General features: G+C 43.6%; 2 protein-coding genes across 2 annotated transcripts; one reads left to right on the top strand and one right to left on the bottom strand.

The window, feature by feature from the left end:
- Positions 1 to 9,010: 9,010 nt before the first annotated feature.
- On the top strand, positions 9,011 to 11,971 carry LOC119217043 (angiopoietin-related protein 4-like). The gene is made up of 7 exons (XM_037470356.2): positions 9,011 to 9,577; positions 9,908 to 10,018; positions 10,129 to 10,219; positions 10,560 to 10,673; positions 10,886 to 10,981; positions 11,081 to 11,365; positions 11,488 to 11,971. Exons 1-7 carry the CDS (start codon positions 9,086 to 9,088, stop codon positions 11,667 to 11,669), a joined length of 1,371 nt encoding a protein of 456 aa, XP_037326253.2. The 5' UTR covers positions 9,011 to 9,085; the 3' UTR covers positions 11,670 to 11,971.
- Positions 11,972 to 12,842: 871 nt separating this feature from the next.
- On the bottom strand, positions 12,843 to 22,941 carry LOC119217042 (dipeptidyl peptidase 9-like). The gene is made up of 21 exons (XM_037470355.2): positions 22,755 to 22,941; positions 21,298 to 21,388; positions 20,319 to 20,563; positions 20,013 to 20,125; positions 19,534 to 19,707; positions 18,957 to 19,125; positions 18,754 to 18,864; positions 18,466 to 18,594; positions 18,021 to 18,082; positions 17,833 to 17,933; positions 17,576 to 17,753; positions 17,316 to 17,475; positions 16,878 to 16,957; positions 16,152 to 16,322; positions 15,601 to 15,736; positions 15,366 to 15,511; positions 15,060 to 15,206; positions 14,588 to 14,740; positions 14,309 to 14,451; positions 14,013 to 14,124; positions 12,843 to 13,715 (listed from the first exon to the last, which is right to left on the bottom strand). Exons 2-21 carry the CDS (start codon positions 21,351 to 21,353, stop codon positions 13,623 to 13,625), a joined length of 2,679 nt encoding a protein of 892 aa, XP_037326252.2. The 5' UTR covers positions 21,354 to 21,388; positions 22,755 to 22,941; the 3' UTR covers positions 12,843 to 13,622.
- Positions 22,942 to 23,208: the final 267 nt, after the last annotated feature.

The raw sequence follows: 23,208 nt of genomic DNA on the forward strand, positions 1-23,208 counted from the left end.
ATGAGGCAGAAAAAACCCTCCTCGAAGACTTTGTTTGGACTTTAAAAAAAAAATTGGGCATCTTTGGGTGACGGATGCAAGACCGCCATTCAGAGATGGAAAAGATGAGGCACAAAATGCAGTTGAAAGGGAAAAAAGACAACAACCTACATCTCCCACGCCATCCTACCTCAGACTGTCCCTGTCCAGATGCTGCTCTCCGGGAACCACCACCAGTTAATTTCATTTCACGTCGTGGACTCAACTCGGATCCCGCTCCTCCTGGGGTTCCCCTGGCTTCGTCAGCATAACTCGCACATCGACTGGGCGACAGGGTCCATCCTTGGGTGGAGCACAGCCTGTCATCAAGTCTGCCTGAAACAAGCCCTCATCTCCCAGCCCTCGTCCTGCCCCACTTCAGCCCCAGACCTGGCGGGCGTGCCTGCTGAGTACCACGATTTCAAGGAGGTCTTTAGCAAGTCAAAGGCTACCTCCCGGCCTCCGCACCGGCCGTATGACTGTGCCATTGACCTCCCTGGCACCAGCCCTCCCCGGGGCCGCCTCTACTTCATCTCGCACCAGAAAGAAAGGCGATGGAGGATTACATCAACGACTCTCTGTCCGCCGGCATCATCCGTCCCTCCTCATCCCCGGCTGGGGCTGGGTTCTTTTTTGTCCAAAAGAAGGACAAGACGTTGAGACCCTGCATAGACTACCGGGGCCTCAATGACATCATGGTAAAGAACCGATACCCGCTCCCCCTCATATCCTCAGCGTTTGAACTCCTGGAGAGGACCACCGTTTTCACCAAACTGGACCTTCGCAACACTTATCACCTGGTCCGCATCCGAAAGGGGGACGAGTGGAAGACGGCTTTCAACACGCCCACCGGCCACTATGAGTATCTGGTCTTGCCCTTTGGCCTCACCAACGCCCCTGCCGTCTTCCAGTACATGGTCAACGATGTCCTACGGGACATGCTTGACAAGTTTGTCTTCGTATACCTGGACGACATCTTATTGTTTTCCAGATCCATGGACGACCACATCCACCACGTCCGGGCGGTCCTCCAAAGACTCTTGCAAAACTCGCTCTTCGTCAATGTGTTGCGCTGCATTATTGTCAGAATCTCGAAAACAGCTGCAACGATTCGCCAACTTCTATTGGCGCTTCATCCGAGGATACAGCACAGTGGCAGCCCCTCTCACGACTCTCACCTCCCCCAAGGTCACCTTCAGCCGATACCGCCTTCCAGACGCTTCACCTCCACCCCCATCCTGCGCATGCCGACCCAGAAAGACAATTTGTAGTGGAGGTGGACGCCTCGGATGTTGGCATAGGGGCCTGGTGTGGACCGACCATAAGAACCTGGAATACATCAGGACGGACAGAAGACTGAATTCCAGGCAGGCCCGCTGGTCCCTCTTCCTCCCCCGCTTCAACTTCACCCTCTCTTATGGACCAGGTAGCCGCAACATCAAGCCCGAGTCCGATCTGAGGTCCGACGTATCCCTGGACTTTGTAACCGGCCTATCACCATCCCAAGGGCACACCGCCATCCTCACGGTGGTAGACCGGTTCAGCAAGATGGCGCATTTCATTCCCTTGCCTAAGTTTCCGTCAGCCAAACAGACTGCGGAGGTGATCCTCCGCGACGTGTTCAGACTCCATGGCCTCCCCGTGGACATGGTCTCGGACCAGGGACCGCAGTTCACCTCTGTCTTTTGGAGGGAGTTCCGCACCCTCATCGGGGCCACTGCCAGCCTGTCCTCCGGGTTCCACCCCCAGTCCCATGGCCAGACGGAAGGACCAGGAGATAGAGGCGACCCTCCAGTGCATGGTCACCAGCCACCCGTCGACCTGGTCCAAACTACTGATGTGGGTGGAGTACGCCCACAATACACTGGTCAGCTCGTCCACCGGCCTCTCCCCATTCCAGTGCGCACGGGTACCAACCACCCCTGTTCCCAGCCCAGGAGAAAGAGGTCTCCTGCTCAGCCGTACAGACCTTCATCCGCCAATGTCCAGGCACCTGGGCGAGGGCCAACCTCCAGCGTTCGGTGGTGCGATACGCCGCTTCGGCTAACCGCCGACACTCCACCGCGCCCACTTACCGGGTGGGCTAGAAGGTCTGGTTATCGACTCAGGACCTTCCCCTTCGTGACGACTCCAAAAAACTGGCTGTGATGGAGAGCCCTCTCGTCCCCGCCACGGCCCCCCCACCTCCCTGCATCGTCGATGGAGGCCCTGTCTATTCTGTCCGACGCCTCATCCGCTCCCACCGCCTACTCTGTGTTTCACTGGCTGCTGCGCTGGGTGTGATCCTACATGTCCCTTCAGCTGTATTCAAGCACAGAGAATAACAACATCAGTGAAGTTATTTTAAATTATGAAACGATCAAGAATGAAGTTGAAAGTCGTTTACAATGAATGGAAGTGTGAGGTCATATTTTGAGTGTATTGAACGATTACATATGATTATAGCTTTATTAATATGCATTTATAGACTGCTACTTCTTCTACTACTAAAACTATTACTACCACCAATAACTATAATAAATAAAAACTTACAAGGTTCGGAGAGAGGTGAACCTGGGGGATCAGCTGAGCTTTCATTAGGAGGTGAGGGTCTCTGCAAAAGTTTCTAGAGTGCATCTGGACATATGAAAATATAAAATAATATTAGCATTCCATAACACCACATTACACATTTATTCACATGTAACTACTATTTATATTACCATAAATACAATCCAGACAACATATTGTGTGGAATGCATATATATACCAGATTGTAAATTAAGAATACCATTTGTCAGCAAAATCCTTCAATAATAATAATAATACTTTATCTATAGAGCGCTTTACATGGTACTCTAAGACACTTTAAAGTAAAACCAGGACAGATATAGCATAAACAGATAAATAAACCAACAGATAACCCAGGCACAATAAATGCAATAAAAACAATAAAAAAAACAGTTACTATCGGGTGAAAATTGTAAAAGGATAACGATTTGAGGCACTTTGTCACGGTTTGGGTTCTTGCCTTGTTTTATTTTGTAGTTCAATGTCTCTTGTGTTCCTGGGTAACTTCACTTCCTGCCTTGTCCTGTCTTCCCCTGTGATTGTCTGCCGTGCCTGATCGTTTCCAGCTGTGTCCAATCACCTGCACCTCCCTTGTTTATTTAAGCCCTGTGAGTCTCTTGTCTTGTGTGGCGTCATTACATGTCGACGTTCCGTGTCATGTCCGTTGGTATTTTCAAGTCCAGGTCCCTGTTTTTTGGCTGTTTTTGTTTTCTCCTCCTTCTCCCCCTTTTTTGGTTGGAGTGGTTTTGATTTAGTTTTTTAAAGTAAACTATTAAAGTCCTTTTTCTGCATACTCCGCGTCTGAGTCCTCCCTCCTTGCCTACGAGCCCCCTGTACTGACACACTTGTCATTTGGACAAGTAACGTTACATCAGCGTTTCACTTGTCTATGAACGAAAGTCTGGGTAAAGCTTAATCATTATTTATTCAGGCACGTTTCCCTTTGACAACAAAATATATAACAATGGCTTGCTTACTAGGAATGAAGCTGATGACGTTAGCTGACGTTAGCTAACGTCACTTGTTAAAAACACTAGCTAACGTTAGCTAACGTCACTTGTGAAAAACGCTAGCTAACGTTAGCTAACGTCACTTGTGAAAAATGTATTTGTTTCAAATCTGTAAAATAAAATCTGTATAATAGAGGTAACAGGGTCATCGTGCGCCCCCTAACATATGGCGGGGGCGCCATGGTCATTTGTTTTAATCACTGTTATATTTCACCTGGGTTTTATTTTGTTAATCAAAGTTGTTGAGAGAAAGATGTGTTATGCTAGAGGGCGCCCCCCCACAAATTTGGTGCCCTAGGCGGTTGCCTAAGGCGCCTCTAGGAAGGGCCGGCCCTGCGCACCAGCCCCCATCTTCTGCTATGCCACAGATGTATCCGGAATAGCAGCTGCTTCATTTATTGATTAGTGATTGAAAATGATTGGTTGGGGAAAATAAACACAGAAGCACACAGGCAGTCATCAGGAAAACACACATGTCATAAATTGTACAGCTGGTGTGGTGTATGTTAGTGCACATGCATGCACCCACACACACACACAAGATTTTTTCTGCATCTTCTTCTTTTGAGTTGACACGGCATTAAAGTATTGAATTTTGACCGTTAACCTTGATTCTGTGGCGGTAACTTTGTAGAAACCTTTGTACACACACACATGCAATCGTCCTACTGAGCAGGGAATGGCACTGACAGGATGGATGTGGGAGGAGACCTTTCCTTCATGTTCTTGGAGTACAAGTCAAAGTCCAGACACTGGCAGAAAAACATGTTTTCTTTACTGCAGGCCCAAAGAAGAGTCCAGGCGAGGCCCAACAGGAAGAAGTAATAAACACATTTTGCATTGGTTTCAAGGCTTCTGAGGAGGGAAATGAGCTCCTTCTTTGGTGTCAGAAAAAACAAGTTGAAGCCATAAAACATTTGAGTAGGGATGTAATTTAAGATTTGTATATTTTTTGTATGATTTACTGTAGTGTGCAGTGGATCTGTAGAGTGTTCACTTTCCCACATTGTTAAGTTCATTAAGTTCCAACGAGCGCAGTGGCCTGCAGCATCCGTCCCTGGCCCAATGGTCACTCCGGCGTTGCTCTGTGAGGAGTGGAGAACCTTCCAGAAGGTGATGGCCTGTATGGTAGAGTGGCCAAATGGAAGCCACTCCTCAGCAAAAGGCGCCTGGAGGACTCTCACACAGTGAGAAACAAAATTGACATCAGATGTCAATCTGATGAAACAAACATTGAACTTTATGGCCTGAATGCCAAGCGTCATGTCGTGAGGAAATCAGGCACCGCTCATGACCTGGAGAAATACCATCCCGACAGTGGTGCATGGTGGTGGCGGGCTTTTATCTGCCTGCATGTATCATATTTATGTTATTGTGGATTCTTTTGTGGAGTTGTTATTTTTATTACTTTTTAATCTTCGTATTTATGTCTGTTTGCACTTTAACCTTTTCTGCTGTAATCCTGGGATTGCGGGGCTAATAAAGGATGATCTTATCTCATGCCTTGGGGATGTTTTTCAGCGGGAAGAACCGGGGGGACCAGTCGGGATCGAGGGACAGGTGAACGCATGTACAGAGATGCACTTGATGAAAACTCTGCACCTCAGACCGGGGGGCAAAGGTTCATCTTCCAACGAGACAACCACACCAAGCGCACCGCCCAGACAACAAAGGAGTGGCTCTCCCGGGACCACGATCAATTTTTTTTCACACCGCAAGGGCTCCTACCGGTTTCTGGGTGAAAGGTGGACTGTGTAAGAGAAGGTATTTGACGTCACAGCCGAGCTTGTTAAGTAATGTGATGTGCGTGCAGTGAGGCAGTGAAGCCCGATGTCAGTAACTTTTTTTGGATTGAAGTAAAAGGTTAATACCTGGTTAATAAAAGTTAGACAGGGTTTCATAGTAAGGAACGGAGCAGACGTCAGAAAATATTTATATTTCAATCAATACAATACGATGAAAGTTGAACAATCAGCTTAGAAAAGAGTCAGATGGCCTTTTTTTCTGCTATTTGTGCCACATTCCATGTTTACACCTGTGTGATGAACCTATTTAATGGAACTGTTGTCTACAAGCTATTATGGTCCCACCTGAAGTTCATTCTGATTCATCTAGGACAGGTAATAACTTTGATCTGTCTTCAAAGGAAAATTCAAAAGAATTGCCTAAGTCATTAAAATTCCTCATCAGGGTATTCTGACAGACTAAATGTGATTTCAGGGTAATCTCTCATTACATCACAGAAATATGTCATTTTCATAAAAGGTTTGACTTTAAATTTGTTAAAAACACAAAGCAAAAAAGTGGTTGTATGGTTTGTGTAACTTTAAGGTACAGGTTGTACCTGAAGGTAAAAACCTCATTAACCTCACTCAGCAAAGGTTTTTAAACAGCCTCCATGCCTTCGCCTCTGTTTTACTCTTTGATGAAGAAGTGGACGCCTCAGGGAAACTTTCTAGGTTAAAGTGCAAACAAGAGAATCGGGTTGTAAAAAAAAGGTTTTAAAAAAGAGGAAAGGCAAACGGGTCCCACAGCGAGAGGGAAAACCAGGATACAGATGCTGGAAAGCTAAACTGGGTAAAAGGTCGGTGAGTGATGCATGTGAATGGGCCAAGAATGCTTTCTTTTTTTTTATGAACCCAAACGTATAATGCTGAGACGAGCGTTACCTTTCACACACTTAGCTTTTCTGCCAAATGAACTGAGCTGTCTCCCATATGCTGAAAACAAAAAAGATGAGACGAGCCGAGAGTGAAGACTGTTTTTTCAAAACTTATACCAAAACCAAAACCATCAAGAAAAAAAATTAAAGACTGAAACATTCACGTTCAACTTCTTTACAGAATTCAGTAAATGTATGTCCTTTCCTTAAAAATATAGACGGAACATTTCAATGTAGATAACCAAAATGTCCAATATTGTCTTACTAGGTATTGAAATAATGGCAAATACTCCACTTTGAGTTGTATAAGGAAGATGGATACGAGACTACTAACCTACATAAACAATGTAAATTTACACTGCACAGCTGCTTTTAACCACATTACATCCCATTAAAGGCTCTTAGTGAAACCGCTGGAGCCAGGCGGGATCGTCTCACCAGCATCTGAAACAACAACAACATTTCAACAATTTTTGGTTTCCTCATCTTCTGTTTCTGCGAATCGCCTGCGTTTATTTTTCCCAAGGTGGCCGATAAAGACGAGGTCAAAACAAAAGTTAAAAATACATTCTGATCCAGCTCCAGCCCTTCAGATCAGGCCCAGCTGAGTGTGTCAGATCACAAACACAGTTAGGCAGTAGGCTGATGCAACACCCCAGACACATGACTACATCCTCACCTTTCACACACTGACCCACTGGTGCCTGAAAGACATGGTCTACCCCCCCCCCCCCCCATCACCCCCCCGCCCCTCGGTGGAAGCTCATGTGCTGTACATGTGCGGATCTGATGGTACATGTTGTGTTGTTGTAATCTGTACAGTTAAAGTGACGTCCAGGCTCAGGATTGTTTCTGGATGTGTCGAAAGATGAAAACCGCGTTGACTTCCTACTCCTGTCAAAGCGGGATGTGTTGGGAGTGATTCTTCTGCAGATGGTCGGTTATCTAAGGCTGAGGGACCATATAATCAGACGCTATCTTCCGCTCAGTGCCATTCCCCTCATTCAAGGCACAGATGCAGTTTGTGTGTAATATGTTTGTGATTATCACCAACTACAAGGCAAAAATACATAGAGACACAATTAACATCGACATTTGAACATTGACAAACTCTCACATTAAATTTCGGACCAATTTCAATGGGAATTCATTTATTCAGAAATGGCACCTTATTCAGTAAAGCGTGACAGAGTGAAAACACTTTAATCTCTAGATTATATATTTTTAAATATTTTAATTGACAGCTCAATTGGAGCCACAGTTTTTATACATCATATATTTTGTGAAGAATGTCTTTAAACTAAACAATATTTTGTAGCTGGCAGCCTCCAGACAATATAATTAATATTTCTTCCAGTCTCTAAAGCCCCCATTATCCATTCCTACTGAAAGGAAATAGCTGTTTTTATAACACGTCCCAAGGCTCACTCAGAGCTTCGCCCCATGGAAGCGAAAGCGGAAATTTTGGGGATACGTGCAGGACGGCAGCCTGCAGCCCAGACAATACGTGCACTGGGTCACAGATCACAGAGCAAACGCACAGGAAGCTGACGTCGAGGCTAAATTAAAACCGAAAGAATGACTTTCATCTAAAATAGGAATATTTGCACTTTTGGTTTTAAAAACCACAAACTATGTGTTACAAACTTTGTAGTGCATCATACGTTTAAGTGTTCACTTTCAAACTATTTCTGTAAAATGTCCCAAAGCCACCATAAACGTACTGCATGTGTTTGCCTAACTGTCTGGCATTCCGTGACACATCTGTACCTCATTGGTAAGCTGCACGTGCCTCATGTCTACTTGTGCGAACCTTGGATTTCTTTTGTCAGTACAGCGTGTGTAAAAGGCCCTGAGGGCTGAACTTTCCCCTACTTCTCACACTGACTCCTCCATCTTTGAACGCTATCCAGCATTCCTGAAGGCTTCGTACTGAGGACAGGCAGCGACTTGCCTGCTTCCCTTACCCAGATAGAAGCCCATGTTTATCTATTTGTGACTTTTCTGTGGCGGCCGAAGAAACAAAAGTCTGTCCATTACAACTTGTTTTTTTCACAATCTGAAGTATCACACAAAGTTAAACAAAATAATAAAAGCCACACAGATATTTGAGTATTGCGTTAAATGGCTTTGAATAAACTGTTGGAATAAAATAAAAGTAAAGCATAGAAAACACTGTACATTAATATTGTTTTATTACAGTTTAAATCAGTTTGGGATGTCAGATAGGGATTATTTAGTATTAGATGTAATACTTAATGCAATAATATTTGAAATGAATAATCTGGAATAATCATGGAATATACAGGATTATTATTATTATTATGTTAATAAGCCAATGAATTGATTAGTTTGCATCGATTGGGTGTTTTTCAAGCAAAAACACTAAATATGTCCTAGTTCCGGATTCTCAAATGGGAACATTTTGGACAATTAATGCTTGTGATGTATTTTGTCCTGGTTCTGATATATTAAAGATGTTTAATCAGTTGATTAAGAAAAAAAATCAGCAGATGAATCAATAAGAAAAAATAATGATATCTTACTCATTTCATGAAAAACTACAAATCGCACAGAAATACATATTAGAACATAAAGTTCTTCTGTATCTAATCAGTAATCTAAACCTTTCATTGCATCATGATCCAAGTCCACATAAGGGTGAGTACTATGAAAGACTCTCCACGCCCCCGGCCTCCCTTCATCCCACCTCCCGGCTCTGGAAGCCAATCAGAAGAGCCCTCTGCTGCCGCACTGAGCTATAAAACCCTCTCATTCCAGTTCAGACACAGACATCGGAACCAGCGTTTGGTACTTTGGAAACAGACTGTCAGCGGACACAGAGATGAACATGCCCCAGCATCTTACCCTCCTGGTGGCCATCATTTTGGTGCACGCAGCCGTTGCCTTCCCCACGGACAGAAGAGCAGTGGCTGGCCGGGACAAAAAGGCCGCCTGGGAGGACATGAACGTGATGGCCCACGGCCTGCTGCAGCTGGGCCAGGCTCTGAAGGAGCACGTGGACAAGACCAAGGCCCAGATGAGGGACGTGAACGCCAGGCTGAAGGCCTTCAACTTCACCGTGGCTGAACTGGAGAGGAAGCAACTGGAGCGAGATGAAGCCTCGCAGGAAAGAAACAAAGGGGTGGAGGAGGAGAGGGAGAAGCCAGTGGCGCGGCCAGCAGAGGAGGCAAGTGGGAGGGCGGAGGAGGTGAAGGCACAGAGCGACGACATCCACAGCAGGATGGACAGACTGGAGGAGAAGGTGGATGCGGTTCTTAAAGGGCCAGCGCTGGTCAGCAACCACAGCAATCACACAGGAGTCCCATTTATACAGGTAAGAGAGAGAAAAACACTGCTTTTATAATATGTCCTTTCAGCTTCCCACAAGAAATCCAATACACTTTGTAAAGGGTTGTCACCATTGACCCCACCCCTCACAGATTATTTCATCAGATAATCTAAACCCAAATGTGATCAAAGATACATTCTGAAAACCAGAAATTCCCTACTGCTTTCCAGAATTTCCCAAAACACGAGCTTGTAGTAGTGTGTGCGATTGTTTCCCATATAAACACCTCCATGTTGGATGTTATGTTTCAAGCTAAGCTTTATCCCCGAAAACACAAGGAAGCTGTGAAGCTGACGAGACATGGTGTTTTTCCAGAGACTGGTAGCAGCTCAGAACAGACGCATCGATCAGCTGGTGGAGAAAATCAAGCAGCAACAAGAAAAACTGGAAAAGCAGAGCCTGCACCTGCAAACTCTGCAAATCAAGGTGAGCCTTCATTGACAAGTGACTTTTTAGCTGCAGGATGATCCCTGCCACAAGATTAGCTTTGTATGAACCCAATGATTCATTGTGATTTCTGCTCTGTGATCCTCCAGGTTGCACAAAAGAGAATAAAATCACACCGACGCAGAGACGAAGAGACAGCACTGAGGGGAGAACCACAGGAGCCCAGCAGAGACGCATCAGGTAAGGAAGTTTAAAAGGAATGGAGAGAAAAAAAAACGAAATAGCTTTCAGGGGAAAGACAAAAAAATCTAAATAAGTGATGATGTTAAAAAGACTTTCAGACGGCAGTTCAGCAAACATCATTCAGGTTGCAACAATTTGCAAAGAGCTATTCATTCATCTTGAATAAGAACAAGAACAACCACCTTTGCACCTGAATGTGTAACACTTGACTCGCTGGCAGAGCAGTTCCCAGACAGTCCAAAGATCAGGAGAAAGTGAACAAAGCAGCTTCTGTCCTGTACATCTGTAGAGCAGAGAGGGCTCAAAAATAATTTTTCTTTGTTCTGGTACCTCTCAGGTTTGGCCAGAGACTGTCACCATCTGTTTCTACGGGGAAAGCAAGTCAGCGGCGTCTACAAAATACAACCGCAGAACTCGCAGCCCTTCAACGTCTTCTGTGAAATGACTTCAGGTGAGTCAAACAGGCCCTTACCGTCTGTGGAAAACTCTCCAAAGGACCTTCCTAAGAGGACAAGTGACTGTTCAAAAGGTTGCACATAATAGTGATAAGAAAGCAATTTGAGCAGCTCTTGTGTTTTTGCATTTACACTCTAGCGTCAATAAAAAAGTGTTTTTGTGTAATAATGCCCTTTAGCTCAATATGTTGTGTTTCTCTCTTGGCAGAAGGCGGATGGACCGTGATCCAGAAACGCCACGATGGATCCGAGAACTTCAACCAGCTATGGGAAAGCTATAAGAAAGGCTTTGGCAACCTGGAAGGTAAGGAAGCTTTGCTCAAAGAAGTTGTTGTTTTTTTTAAACAACCGCATTGCTAAACCTCAGTGGTGAATGAATCTCAACCCCCTGTCTTCCCTTCAGGTGAGTTTTGGTTGGGCTTGGAAAACATCCGGGCTCTCTCCAGCCAAGGCCAATACGTCCTGCAGGTCGAGCTCTCCGATTGCGCGGGAGAGCAGCAGCACGAGGCCCGATACCGATTCCGACTCGAAGGGGAGGAAAAGAAGTTTGCTCTCCACCTGGAGCAGGAGGCTTCATCTGGGACTCAGGAGATCATAACGACGCCCAAAGAATCCGGTCTTCCCTTTTCCACGGCCGACAGGGACAACGACCTGGCGTCAGACGTAAACTGTGCTGCCCTGCTCTCAGGTACGACAGATCCACCGAGTACGATCACGTCTGATCAGCTTCTACCGCACAAAAACAACAACAAATGAAGCAACAAAAAAAACAGCAACTCTAAAAGCGCTCTTTTATTTGTTTTGTTACAGGTGGCTGGTGGTTCAGTGACTGCGGGGGGTCCAACCTCAATGGGAGATATCCCAGAAGGCAGTGCGCACTCAGACGGCAGCAGTCGAGGAGACGAGCGCTGTTCTGGACGTCCACAAGGGGCCGAGACGCCCCTTTGAGCGGTACTCTTCTGAAGATTGCCCCCGCCACAATAAAACAATAAGCACATCAGTCCGCCTCAGACCGAAGAAGACCAAGGAAAACGTGACTCTGTTTAACACTAATTGATGATCTCTCCACCAATCAGTGGATCATCAGCTATTTCTATGCTGTGCCATACGATCAATACGTGTCACAGTGGACACGTTCAGTCATATTGACAATTGTTTGTACCCTTTATGAGGGCTTCTTGATTTTATTTTGTAATACCTAATGTATGGATTTTAAGTTAGTTCTACTTAAATAATATGCAATGTATTATCTTGGTTATTTTTATACTTTAGACATTTGATGTTTCATTTTCATGAAGTGGATGAGAATAAAAAAATGTAAAAGTTTAATAAATCCTTGTTTATTCATTATTACATCAAAATACTTGGCACAGAGAGGTTTGTTTAACATCTCATGAGTGTTGGACAAAGGGGTTCATCATCTTTCTTTACTACTACTGCTCCCTGCTGGGGAAATTACAAAGACCACAGATGTGTCAAATTCAAACAGAAAGCTGCATCAGTTAGATGAATGGAAAAGTAAAATGTTTGTCTATCTAAAGTAAGCTCATTTGTTGAGTGTTTTTCACTTTGTTTCTTAAGTGAAATGGTTCTGATGGAGGGTGATTAATACTCTTTGGGATTTTGGGAGTAGTACATTTCCCTTTTGATATCTTCATGTTGAGAAGAGTCTATCTCAACCGGAACCGACCGTTTTTTTTATATGTTATTCCTTTCATTCTCTTTATCCTAAACTCAAATATCTACCAACTTCCTGAACCTTTAGAGGAACCTGCATATAAAATACCCTAAAAAGATTTACGTTTAAATAATACTTTAAACTTCTTATTTCTTTAATATCCAAGAGTGCACTTAAGCATGATGGGGTCCCAGTAGCTGATCTTAAAGATGGTCGTCAGACAAATGCGTAACAAGGCATTTTATTGTCGTAGGTCCTCAGACAGTTTCCCTGATATATACTCTACGAGCAAGGCACCTCAGACTGCAAACAGTTGTGTCATACATCATCTTATAGGTCAGTTTGTTGGCACCAAGGCAAATGTATGTAATATGTGCAAAATTCCTCAGCAGCAGCAGCAGAAGAAAAAAGAAGCTCCCCACAAAATCTAAGCAAGCGAGTGATTGAGTGAGTGAGTGATTGAACGGGTGAAACAGCAACAGGTTGCTCCATATTTCAACCTTTTATGAATGCATAAGAATCCATACAAATTTTCTAGACACTAAACAAAACAATATGACTTTTTTTCTTGTAGATCTGCGAAAGTGTGACGTGACACGGTGCAGGAGAAGTACATCAGGGCACAGAGTATACGACAAGGGGGCGCAATAGCTTGCTTATATGCTCTTATAGAGCTTTACGTTTGCCAAAATCACTCCAGTGTTTATTCACAGACACAGGGAAACGATCCGAGAGAAACATCAAAGGGGCTAGATCAATTTAAAACAAAAAGGAATTGCAAAGGGAAGAAGACTAAAACAGAGAGTGGCTTCTCCACTTCTGCTGACAAAGTTCTGTCTAAACATCAGTGACATTGTACTTTTTTTATATATTTGTTCAAGTGTCTCGGAAAGCTTAAGCCCCGTTTGTTCGGGGCGAACCCTCTGTTGGTTTTTGGGCCGAACGCAATCCAGCAGACTCCACTTCACTGTTACAGTACAGTGTGGACTGCAATCATTCTTGCTCTCAGCCATTGTCTCATTTTTGTTGTTGATTCTAAAATCTGAAAAGTAATGATTAATTGATGCTAAAAATCTTCAGCACCTTTAAGTCTGTCAACTCTTGAGGTGTGATGAGGTTTGGCATAGCTTGCAGTCAGCATAATATAAAATTAAGTGAAAGGATAAGATTATGTACGTTTAAATAAAAGAAGGAAAGAAGGAGTAGAGACAAGGAGATGAGGTGATTAAGAGGCGAGGAAAGGAAGATCAGTGGGTAGCCGGGTTTATCAGAGGTTCTGCTGGAGGAAGTGCAGCAGCGTAATCTCGTAATGTTCTCCAGACTCTGGACATCGGATGCTGTGTCGCTCGTTGGGATAGATCTGGAAATAAAGAAACAAAAAACCCCACATCCAATCATCAATGATCAGCTGGATTGTTTAATGCTTAGGCGAGTCAAACAAGCCCGAATGCAGCCTGCTGGGGGTCCAGTTCAGCCCGCTGGATCACTTTGCTATTGTGAGAATTACAGAAAGACATGCGCATGATGATGAAGGTCCAACGCATTGGGCCATGACAACGCAGCTCTTTAATCAAGTATTCGACCCCTTCAGACTCAGTATCCCATCTTCATCACAGACTTCACTGAAGCCATTGTGTACATACAAGAATCATCTTACCTGCAGGTTGTAAGGCTTTCCTGCCCGGATGAGTTGAGACACCAAGAAGTTTGTGTGAAAAAAGTGCACATTCTCATCCAGAAACCCGTGCAGGATCAGTAATCGGTTAGGCCTTAGTTTGACAGAGAGATGCAACTCTTAGTTTCTGTGCCATTGTTCACATGCAAACAAAACTGAACACAAATAGAGACAGTACATCAAATACGGCACATACTTCCAACTTCAACCTACATACAAATAAACAAATAAACCTACAAATAGAGTACAATATAATGTAGTTATATGCATGCTCTCACTCATTGGGGAGTTTGTCGACATGCAGGGCAACAGAACAAGCCTCGTATCCTTTCTGGTTTTGTTCAGGCGTGTCCAGATATCGCTCTGTGTATCCAGTGTCGTAGGCCATCCACAACGTCACAGGAGCTCCTGCAATGGCAACCTGAAAAACATGAAGAGGAAGTCAGACCGAAGCGCTTCTGTTTTACAGCTTCCTCTAAGAAATCTATTTTGAAATTTGGCCAAAAGGGCAGTTCAGATCATAATCCCTGAACAGAGTTAACGTTAGTTGCTTTGACCTTGAAGATGTCCGGTTTGTGGATGAGGCCCATTAGGGAGAGGAAGCCTCCGTATGACCAGCCATGGATGGCAACACGACTAAGGTCCACGAACTTGTACTTTTCAGCAACGTAGTGTAAACCCTCCACCTGGTCTTCGATCTCCACCTGACCCTGATTGGAAGAGGACAGGTGGGTTAGTCACATGGCAATGAAATACCATTTCCCTACAGGAAATATGCACACAGTTACTTTGACTACAAGTTTGAAAACTGTGAAAACTAATAAAATGGAAATAAAATGTAAAGTATCACATTAAATGTGAATTCTAATTCAGAGTATGATAATAGCGTAACTAAAAGATGCCTATGTTATTGTGCAATGTCGTCATAAAACACCGACCTTCATCGACACTAAACTACTTAATTTCTTCTATAAACACTTCTTTTAGAGTAAAACATATAAACCGACCAATCACTTATATGTTAACCACCATTTTGTCTTTCACAGCTCCCTCAAACTCAAGTCCCCGCTGACAGGAGCCTCGTCCATCGATGACCAGCACGGCGTAGCCCAGAGAAGCCAGCGTGCTCAGCCGCAGGTACTTCACTCCTTTATAAGAGTTATTCACTAACTGGACCTGAAGGAGAAAGAGAACACGATCAGCTTTAACTGTGTGTGTAACGTCATTACAGTCACAAGGCAGATCCCTGTTTGCCTTTCATCAGTAAAACATCAATCAAGCATCAGAAGTAAATCTACTCATTTAAGTCTACTGTGAGGGGGGGGGGGATCAAACCTGCGGGCCGCCGTAAACAAAGACAACGGTTGGGTGCTTCCTGCCGGGCACCAGGTGGTGCGGTTTGTACAACATGCCGTACAGCTCGAAGCCCGACTTCCCTGTGAAGCTGAAGATCTCCGGAGGAGTGGAGTCAACGGGGAACCCTGGAAATGAACACAAGTCGGGAACTCAGTTGGAGCCAGCGGACACGAGTGTAATCTTTAAACAGGCGTAACGAATAAGATTTCCGTACCGGAGGCCTCCATCATGCTCGCCCAGAATTGAGGCCCTTTGTGCAGCGGGTCGTCGTCTGAGCCCTGCAGCTTGTAGATGTGCACACAGGGTGCAGTGGTCAAGCTGCTGTAGTGGCTGACAAACATGTCAAAGGTCTGTGTAAAAAGAAATTGCAAACATCACACTGTTGACTCTTGACAACTAATGCAGGAACAAGCTGTAGGGTTTCAATACATTTATTATGAGAATGGGAATGAGTGATATTTTGTGCCAAGATTAAGAAATAACATAAATTCTACGATTTTGACCGAAACAGGAGTGAAATAACCTTCGAAACAGCATTTAGACAACCGGGGAAAACATGAAATAGACAGAATGAAATTATTGAATTATTAAATTAAAGTGATTGAGTGATTATCTGTCCTTAATTTAGATCCTCGTTTGTAACTACGGTTAGTTCGTAAATGTGCCGTGTGTGTGTGTGTGTGTGTGTGTGTGTGTGTGTGTGTGTGTGTGTGTGTGTGTGTGTGTGTGTGTGTGTGTGTGTGTGTGTGTGTGTGTGTTACATGCCTGGCTGACTGAGCAGCTGTGGGAGAAGCCGGGTTTGGTGAGTCGGACGATTTCTCCTGGCGAGTCGTAGCTCACAACATAAAGGTGATGCTCCAGAGGAGAGTCTTTGGTTCCCTGGAAGTACACCAGCTTTGCCGTCTCGTCCACCCAAATCTGAGGACTTGATGAACGCTGCAAAAAATCCCCAAAACAACAGATAGAAAAAGTGTCAAGACACAAAAAGTCTTAGTTTTCTATAGTTGGCCATCTTAATATTTTCTTTGTCATGTTCTAATTAGTTTAAAACAAATTCAACTATATTCATACATTATCATTTAAATGTCTCAATCGTACATATGCAGAGCATAAACACATATACTTGAACTTGGGGCTCAAAACTCTCCATTTCCCAAAGAGTTCATTGTCCATTGAATTGAACAGAAAATAACAAATACAAAGTTGTAACTGAAAACTACAACTGACACGGCTTGCATTCATTGCATTTGTGTAATACCAGAATTATTAAGGCCTTTAAAAAACACGTAATTGATTTCGCTTCTTGAAGAAGGAGCCCTGGAGAACAGACCATAGAGCCACATTATCCTTGATGACATATACAGCACATGAAGCAGAGCATCCCAAATTCTATTTTCATATCAGTGCTCTGATGAGGGGATGCGGTGGTATCCAGGAATGGATACAGTTAAACGCCAGCCACCTTGAACCCACGTGTCAGCAGCGCCTTACCTTCGATCCGTGATTGGCCAGCACCTCCCACTCCCCACTGGTTATGGTGACCTCCTCTTTGAGTGGACACTTGAAATCATCTGGCGAGAGGGGAGAGAAGTGTGCATAAACTAAGAGATCAATTGAGAAGAACATAATGAGACCATTCTATCAGAATAGAAAGTCTTGAAACTAGAAGACAAAACTTTGTGGCTCATATGTGAAAAGACAAAGAATATTTTCCAAAACTGAATGAATTGGGCTTTTCAAGTTAATACATTGTTAGGGTACAGTACGGTTGAGTTAAATTACAGACCAAAACTAGAACGTGTCCTTTCCTTTCAGATCATTTTTATAAATTTCAAAAATAAGTTAAGACATGCCCTTCCCTGAAGTCATCCAGTAAAGATAATTCATCTGCTACACCTTCATTGTGAATGGGCTTGTTGATGGTGTTACCTTCAGAGGGCGTGTATCCTTTGGCCCAGTTGTAGCTGCCCTGCTGTAACACTGCGGTGATCTTATACAAGTGGCAGAACCCTGTTTTTGATTCATTTACTGCTATGAAGCTGATCTCATCATCAGTGGTCTGGATGAAAGGGTGAAAGATGTCGTGCACCTGAAAGACACATCACAATGTTCTTTTTCCATTGAAGGCTGCACTATTTTCTCCGAGATTGTAATCAACGCCCTTTGAACAAATAGGTCCCAGGCGTTACATTGATCCAGATGTCGCAGGTCTCCTGGTAGATGATGAAGGGATGCACGTTGTCTCCGAGGGCCTCTAGGCTCTCCTGCCTTTTGACCGCGTCCTGATGAACCGGGATGAAGAGCGCCGGAGGCAGCAGGACCAACTGGAGGCGCTGCTGCCGTCGCTCCATCATCACCACCCAAGCACTGACACACAGAGAGGAGGAGCTGTGACTACATGCTACTAAATGTCTGGCTTAAAGACTACTTTTTAGAATAAGCATACTATCTGCCGTCTTTTGTCCATCCGGCTCTGGTAATATATTCTGCACATGGGAACAGGGTTGTGAAGGGAACAGGCAACTCCTTCTCCTGCGTGCTGAAAATCTGAGGGAGGAAGAAAAAGCCGCTGGCGTTGGAACTTTGTGTCTGAAGAACTTTCTGCTGAACTTGTTTTTTTGCCACTGAACTCACTTTGCCATCGTGGTCTGTCCGGATTTCTGCAATTTTTAGACTAATATCCGGATTCTTGCTACCTAAATAAAAAAACAAAACGGAGTGGGGCATCAACATAAAAATCCACAGGAAGCCTTTCCCATATAACTCCAGACTTCTGTTGATAAGAGTCATGCTGTTTTGATGTAGCGACACAACATACATGCACAGTTTTAAAAGGTTCCTCGTGGAGTTAATGATCCTGTGGCTAATTATTCTATCCCAACATTTTTAACATGCTAACAAGACATCAGCATTTCAGCACCAAGTCAAGTCAAGTCAAGTCAAGTAAAACTCATCAGGGCATCTTTAAAAACATCTGCATACGGCGACTGCATTCTCATTTTTATCACACAAAAGCACAAAACCCAAAATGTATATGTATGTATGTATAAATCAAAAGCTTTGCTGGGGTGGAGTATACCTGCACGCGGGTATCTGTAGACATCGGTCTTTCGCTCCTCCAAAGCCGGAGATGGAACATGAATGATCTCAACTTGGGATTCATCCACTTCCTCGTAAAGAATCTGTAGAGTCTTACCACCATCGGATTCTGGACCAGAGAGAAATCAGATTAACGTTTTGTTGACAGGAAATTACTAAGTCTCATATAAATAACGTTGTGTTACTTAAGTATTCAATAATAATGAATCTTCATTTGATTGCTTCCTCACTAAAAAAAACTATATCTATATTTGTATTTCTCGCTCACCTTCACGAGCAGCTGGTGACCACCAGTATCCGGTGAAACGGTCAAACTCTTCCTGCGTGACAAAGGTGGCAACACCGGCGGATTTGGTGTCTTCTTTTGGATTATCATTACCTAAAATGAAAGAAAAATAAAAACACACCGTGTGAAAACTTCAAGGTTTCAGGTAAGACTCTCATGCAACATCTGACTGTCTCAATCCTGACCTTTGTGGCAGAAGGTGAGCCTCCTCTCTTCACCAGTCTCAATGCTGGTCACCCAAATGTCGTTGTTGTTAATGAAGCCAATGAAGTTGGGGTCCCCGGGGCAGATCTTGGGGTCCATGCGTGTGCCTGAACTCTGGCTCTTAATTTCAACAGGCTCCATCGGAGAAGTCTACACAAACAAAGACGTCAAAAGACATCTGAGGTCACGCCTCATGTAGTTCCACACTTTGTTATAAGCAGGCTTAAAAGTCGTAAGAAAACACAATCTCATTTCTTATTCCAGAACGAGACGAGAAGTCTCCTACTACTCGTGGTAGCCATCTTTCTCAGCTGAGCTGCCTGTTTAACGAGTAGAGACTGACATCTGGTGGTGTGAGTTGTGAACTGGAATTAACAACATTTGTAGTGATGGCGAATTGCACAGTTGAAAAATAAACTTCAGTGCTCCATTGTTGAAAAACTGTCAGGATCTGATCTGATGGACATCATCTGAACCTTGAAATGATCCTTTTAAGCCTTCTTATTCATACTTTGTTGTGTAGCACTGAAAGCCATGTTTTGCTGTTCTTCAACTCACAGTGAAGGTGTTGTTTCCACCGTCACGGCAATAGTACAGACTGCTGTTGGCCTGGAACAGGAAGAGGCCGCTGGGCCGGTGGAAATCGTAAGAGGTGATGCCAGACACCCCCAAGCGCTTCCTCTCTCGCAGCAGCTCCTCCTCCCGCGAGAAGCCTCCATGATGAGGGCTGGCCTGAGGTCAGGGGTGACAGGAGGACACACAATATGAGAAAACACGACCAAAGTGAATTACACAGAGAAATGCTAAGTACCAATAAATATAGCTAGAATTTGTTCCCTTTCTCTTCAGCAAAAACTTTTGTTTTGTTTTGTTTAGGAAATCAAGTGGTCTTTAGGGGAAGATTTACAACAGCGGTTGTTTTGCTCCATGAGGAACGGCGCTCTTATGAAAGGAGTGGCTCATAATCAGGAACTATTAAATCTCGTTTGGATAGGCTCAAACAAAGTGTCAAAATGAGAGCTGAAAATCCTTCTCACCTGGAAGCAATCCAGCAACTTCTTCCATGACAAAACAAACAGAGCATCTTTGCGGATCTTCTTAGGAATGTCGGAGTAGAGTAAAGCATTATCCCGGCTGGCGTAAGGCATTCCTGGGAGGGAAGAGATGCTTAGACAAGAACCAGGCTGCCGTGCGTGCAGGTCCTACGGGTCTCTGGAAATGCTCTCGCACACTACACATAACTGCTTGAGACACGGCAGCGAGGAGCAGCTGCAGGTCTTGTGTGAATTCCTGAACATAAATAAATATTCCAAGGACTGTGCCTTTCGGGTTCCCGAGCTCACCGAGGTAGAAGATGCGGTGGGAGTGCGGACTGGTCTCGTCCTTCTGGATGAACTGGAAGTCGTGTGGCGCCTTGTTGATAACCACACCTGTGTTCTTGCGGCTGTTGTGGATGATCTTCCGCAGGCCGTCCCACGAGTGCTTCGCTACCTGGAAGTGGGTGGGATTCACGTCCTCCATCTCCACCACCTCTGTGCTGTCCGAGAGCTCGTCCACCCCGGTCATGGCTGCCAATGCCTGCCTGATGCTGTGGACAGGACTAATCAGATACCTTCAACACTAAAAATCATAACGGGAAAGTAACTGACTGGGGAAAGTATAGTTGATATTAAACAAAAATCAGAACAACAGAAAAACAGACAATGTACTGGTCTGGTAATGATATAACGTAGGTATAGGATAACAAGGTCAACCCATTTTGATTTCAGAAAACGTATCCCTGCATAACAGATATGTTCCTGCAGATTGTTAATATGGCGTTCCCTCTTCCGAAAGAATCCCAGAACGCAACAGTCCAATCACACACTGAACCCAGGAACCTGCACCAACACACTGGTTTGCTACAGAGACCTTTAACAATGAGACGGAACATAAACATAAGAATCTGTGAGAAGAGAAAGAGGCATTAAGGGGAAAACCGTGTGTTGATCAATTAAGAGTTTATTTCAACATACACAAACTGCACTGTTGCAGTTTGTGTATGTTAAGATAGAAATACATTTTTAATATAAAGATGTGTTGTAAGTAAATCTTGTCAAATTGACTTATGGCAAGAAACATACATATATCCAAGGATATGATGATTTATGTGATCTACGCAAATGCCCAACATCAATGGGTCAACTATTTAACAAGTAATCTTAATCAGCCAAGAAAATTGCATCTGTACAACTTTGGAAAGAAATGTAGTTCAAACTAAAATTAAGGAAAACCAAAACTAAGAATAAGTTCCCGAAAGCTGCCGGGTTAAGTGTCCCCTACCGTTCCTGTCCGTCTTCCGTTTTGTCTTCCGTTTTCAGCCTCTTTACTGTGTGCATTAACCGCTCGACGATCCAGGACCAGCTCCGACACCCTGTGGGAAACCAGGGAAAAAATCATAAGAACGGAGGATATCAAACACCTAAAACAAATGACATGTTGTTACATGGCAGTAACTTGTCTGACTGACAAACGACTCCTTTTAACAGTTCTCAACATGTGAAAAAAAACAGATAATGCCTCAAGCTGAGGTTCCATGCTATAAAATGTCAATCTGTTACTGAAATGGTGGCCGTCAATGTCCCTGTGCCTCTTCATTGTGACGAACGGCACACACTTACAGCTGTGGTCTCATTGAGTGTGAGTGAGCTGCACGACGCTTCAACGTCTGTGTCATAACTGTGGAAAATGTTACACTGTCCCTCCACATTTTACTGCAGGCTGTGCCGTTGACCTGGTAATAACTGATGTGCAAATTCTTCCGAAGTTCATTTCCCATTAACTCAGTTCATGTGTCAATCAAAAAAATTGTCTGCGTAAATTTGGAATGAGTTTTTTAGTAAAAAAAAACATCTCTGTAATGCAAGAAAACAGCCTAACTACAAGGCCAAAGTCCATTTCATTGGACCCAATATACATTACATTACATGTCATTTAGCTGACGCTTTTATCCAAAGCAACTTACAATAAGTGCATTTCCACACAGAGATACAAACTCAGAAGAACAAGTAACAAGAAAGTACAAATAAATCAAATAAGCAGTTTCAAAACATGTTATAGAAAAGTGCCATTATAAGTACAATTTAAGTGCTACCATTTGTTAGTGCTACGGTTTGCTAGTGTTTTAACCATATACATATACAACCATCCAGGTGATGTGATCTGGTGAATGAGTTTAATTTTCATCCAAACTAAAAACACAAGATTTGGCTGGATTTGACTTCATGGTATTCATTTCTTTAAGATATACTTTTAGTAAAACATTTTAAATGCTGTGTGAAAACGTCTTGGATTTACTTCATTACTATTAGCTGTGACGACGAGGCCATGAAGAAAAATTGTTAATTATTTGTTAATTATCACCCTCCCACTTAAGTTGCAGTGCCACAGCAAGTGTTTGTTATAATGAATGAAGGTAGAATCACTATGCTAATGTATTATAATTTTATCCTGTACTCTTCTTCTTAGTTTGTCTTCGAGCATCCATGTTAAATGACATAATGTGTGTCAGCCTCGATTTAAACGCATCCGCCAGCGGTAATGACGCTAAAGTGCACACAGCGTCTCCCCTCACCGACGTGCGTGTCCCCATCATGCGGGACCAGCAGCAGTTAGTTTATGATTAACATCCTGTGTAACGTTATCCCTTTACATTGCTTGGAGCTAGCCAGTTAGCCGCTCATCGCCGTTTAGCAGGCTAACATGTCAAAACAGAGCACAGTCGTTCATTTTTAGCTTACACGTTCAGCCCCAAAACCTCGAAAGCCTTTCTCCTTTTGTCGAGGAAACATCGGTGTTGGATGCAACGGTGCAGAACTTAATTAATTAAAGATTTCAACGAACGTTACCGTACAGGTGGATGTTAGCTTAATGCTAATACGCTTACAACGCGGAAATAGGTTGAGAAATCAAGATTACGACCTTTGACCCGGATGTTGTATTACGTTACACTATTGTAGAAACTTTAGTGGAAATAGTTTTACCATTATTGTTTTTTTAACAACCCAAACACAAATGTATTTTCTAAACTCTAAAAATCAATTCAATCTCAGAAAAATTTACTATTTTAGCAAGACTGCAACAAACAAGGGCATTTAATAGTTTGATCGGTTTAAGATTTCTTTAAAACATGTTAAATGTTCATCAGGTTTTAACTGCCTTAACTGCCTGCCAAGTCTAGAAATCTACAGATAT

The sequence above is a fragment of the Pungitius pungitius genome, chromosome 7, assembly GCF_949316345.1.
Source record: "Pungitius pungitius chromosome 7, fPunPun2.1, whole genome shotgun sequence".
NCBI classification, from domain to species: Eukaryota; Metazoa; Chordata; class Actinopteri; order Perciformes; family Gasterosteidae; genus Pungitius; species Pungitius pungitius.

Bases quoted from the DNA above. Each gene is read 5' to 3' on its own strand.
- LOC119217043 (XM_037470356.2), top strand. From the start codon at position 9,086: ATGAACATGCCCCAGCATCTTACCCTCCTGGTGGCCATCATTTTGGTG. The intron at 10,982-11,080 runs GTAAGGAAGCTT...TCTTCCCTTCAG, and splicing joins AGGCTTTGGCAACCTGGAAG to GTGAGTTTTGGTTGGGCTTG. The intron at 11,366-11,487 runs GTACGACAGATC...GTTTTGTTACAG, and splicing joins CTGTGCTGCCCTGCTCTCAG to GTGGCTGGTGGTTCAGTGAC.
- LOC119217042 (XM_037470355.2), bottom strand. From the start codon at position 21,353: ATGCACACAGTAAAGAGGCTGAAAACGGAAGACAAAACGGAAGACGGA. The intron at 15,512-15,600 runs GTACGGAAATCT...GTTCATTTCCAG, and splicing joins GAGCATGATGGAGGCCTCCG to GGTTCCCCGTTGACTCCACT. The intron at 14,741-15,059 runs GTGGTTAACATA...TCTTCCAATCAG, and splicing joins GAGCTGTGAAAGACAAAATG to GGTCAGGTGGAGATCGAAGA.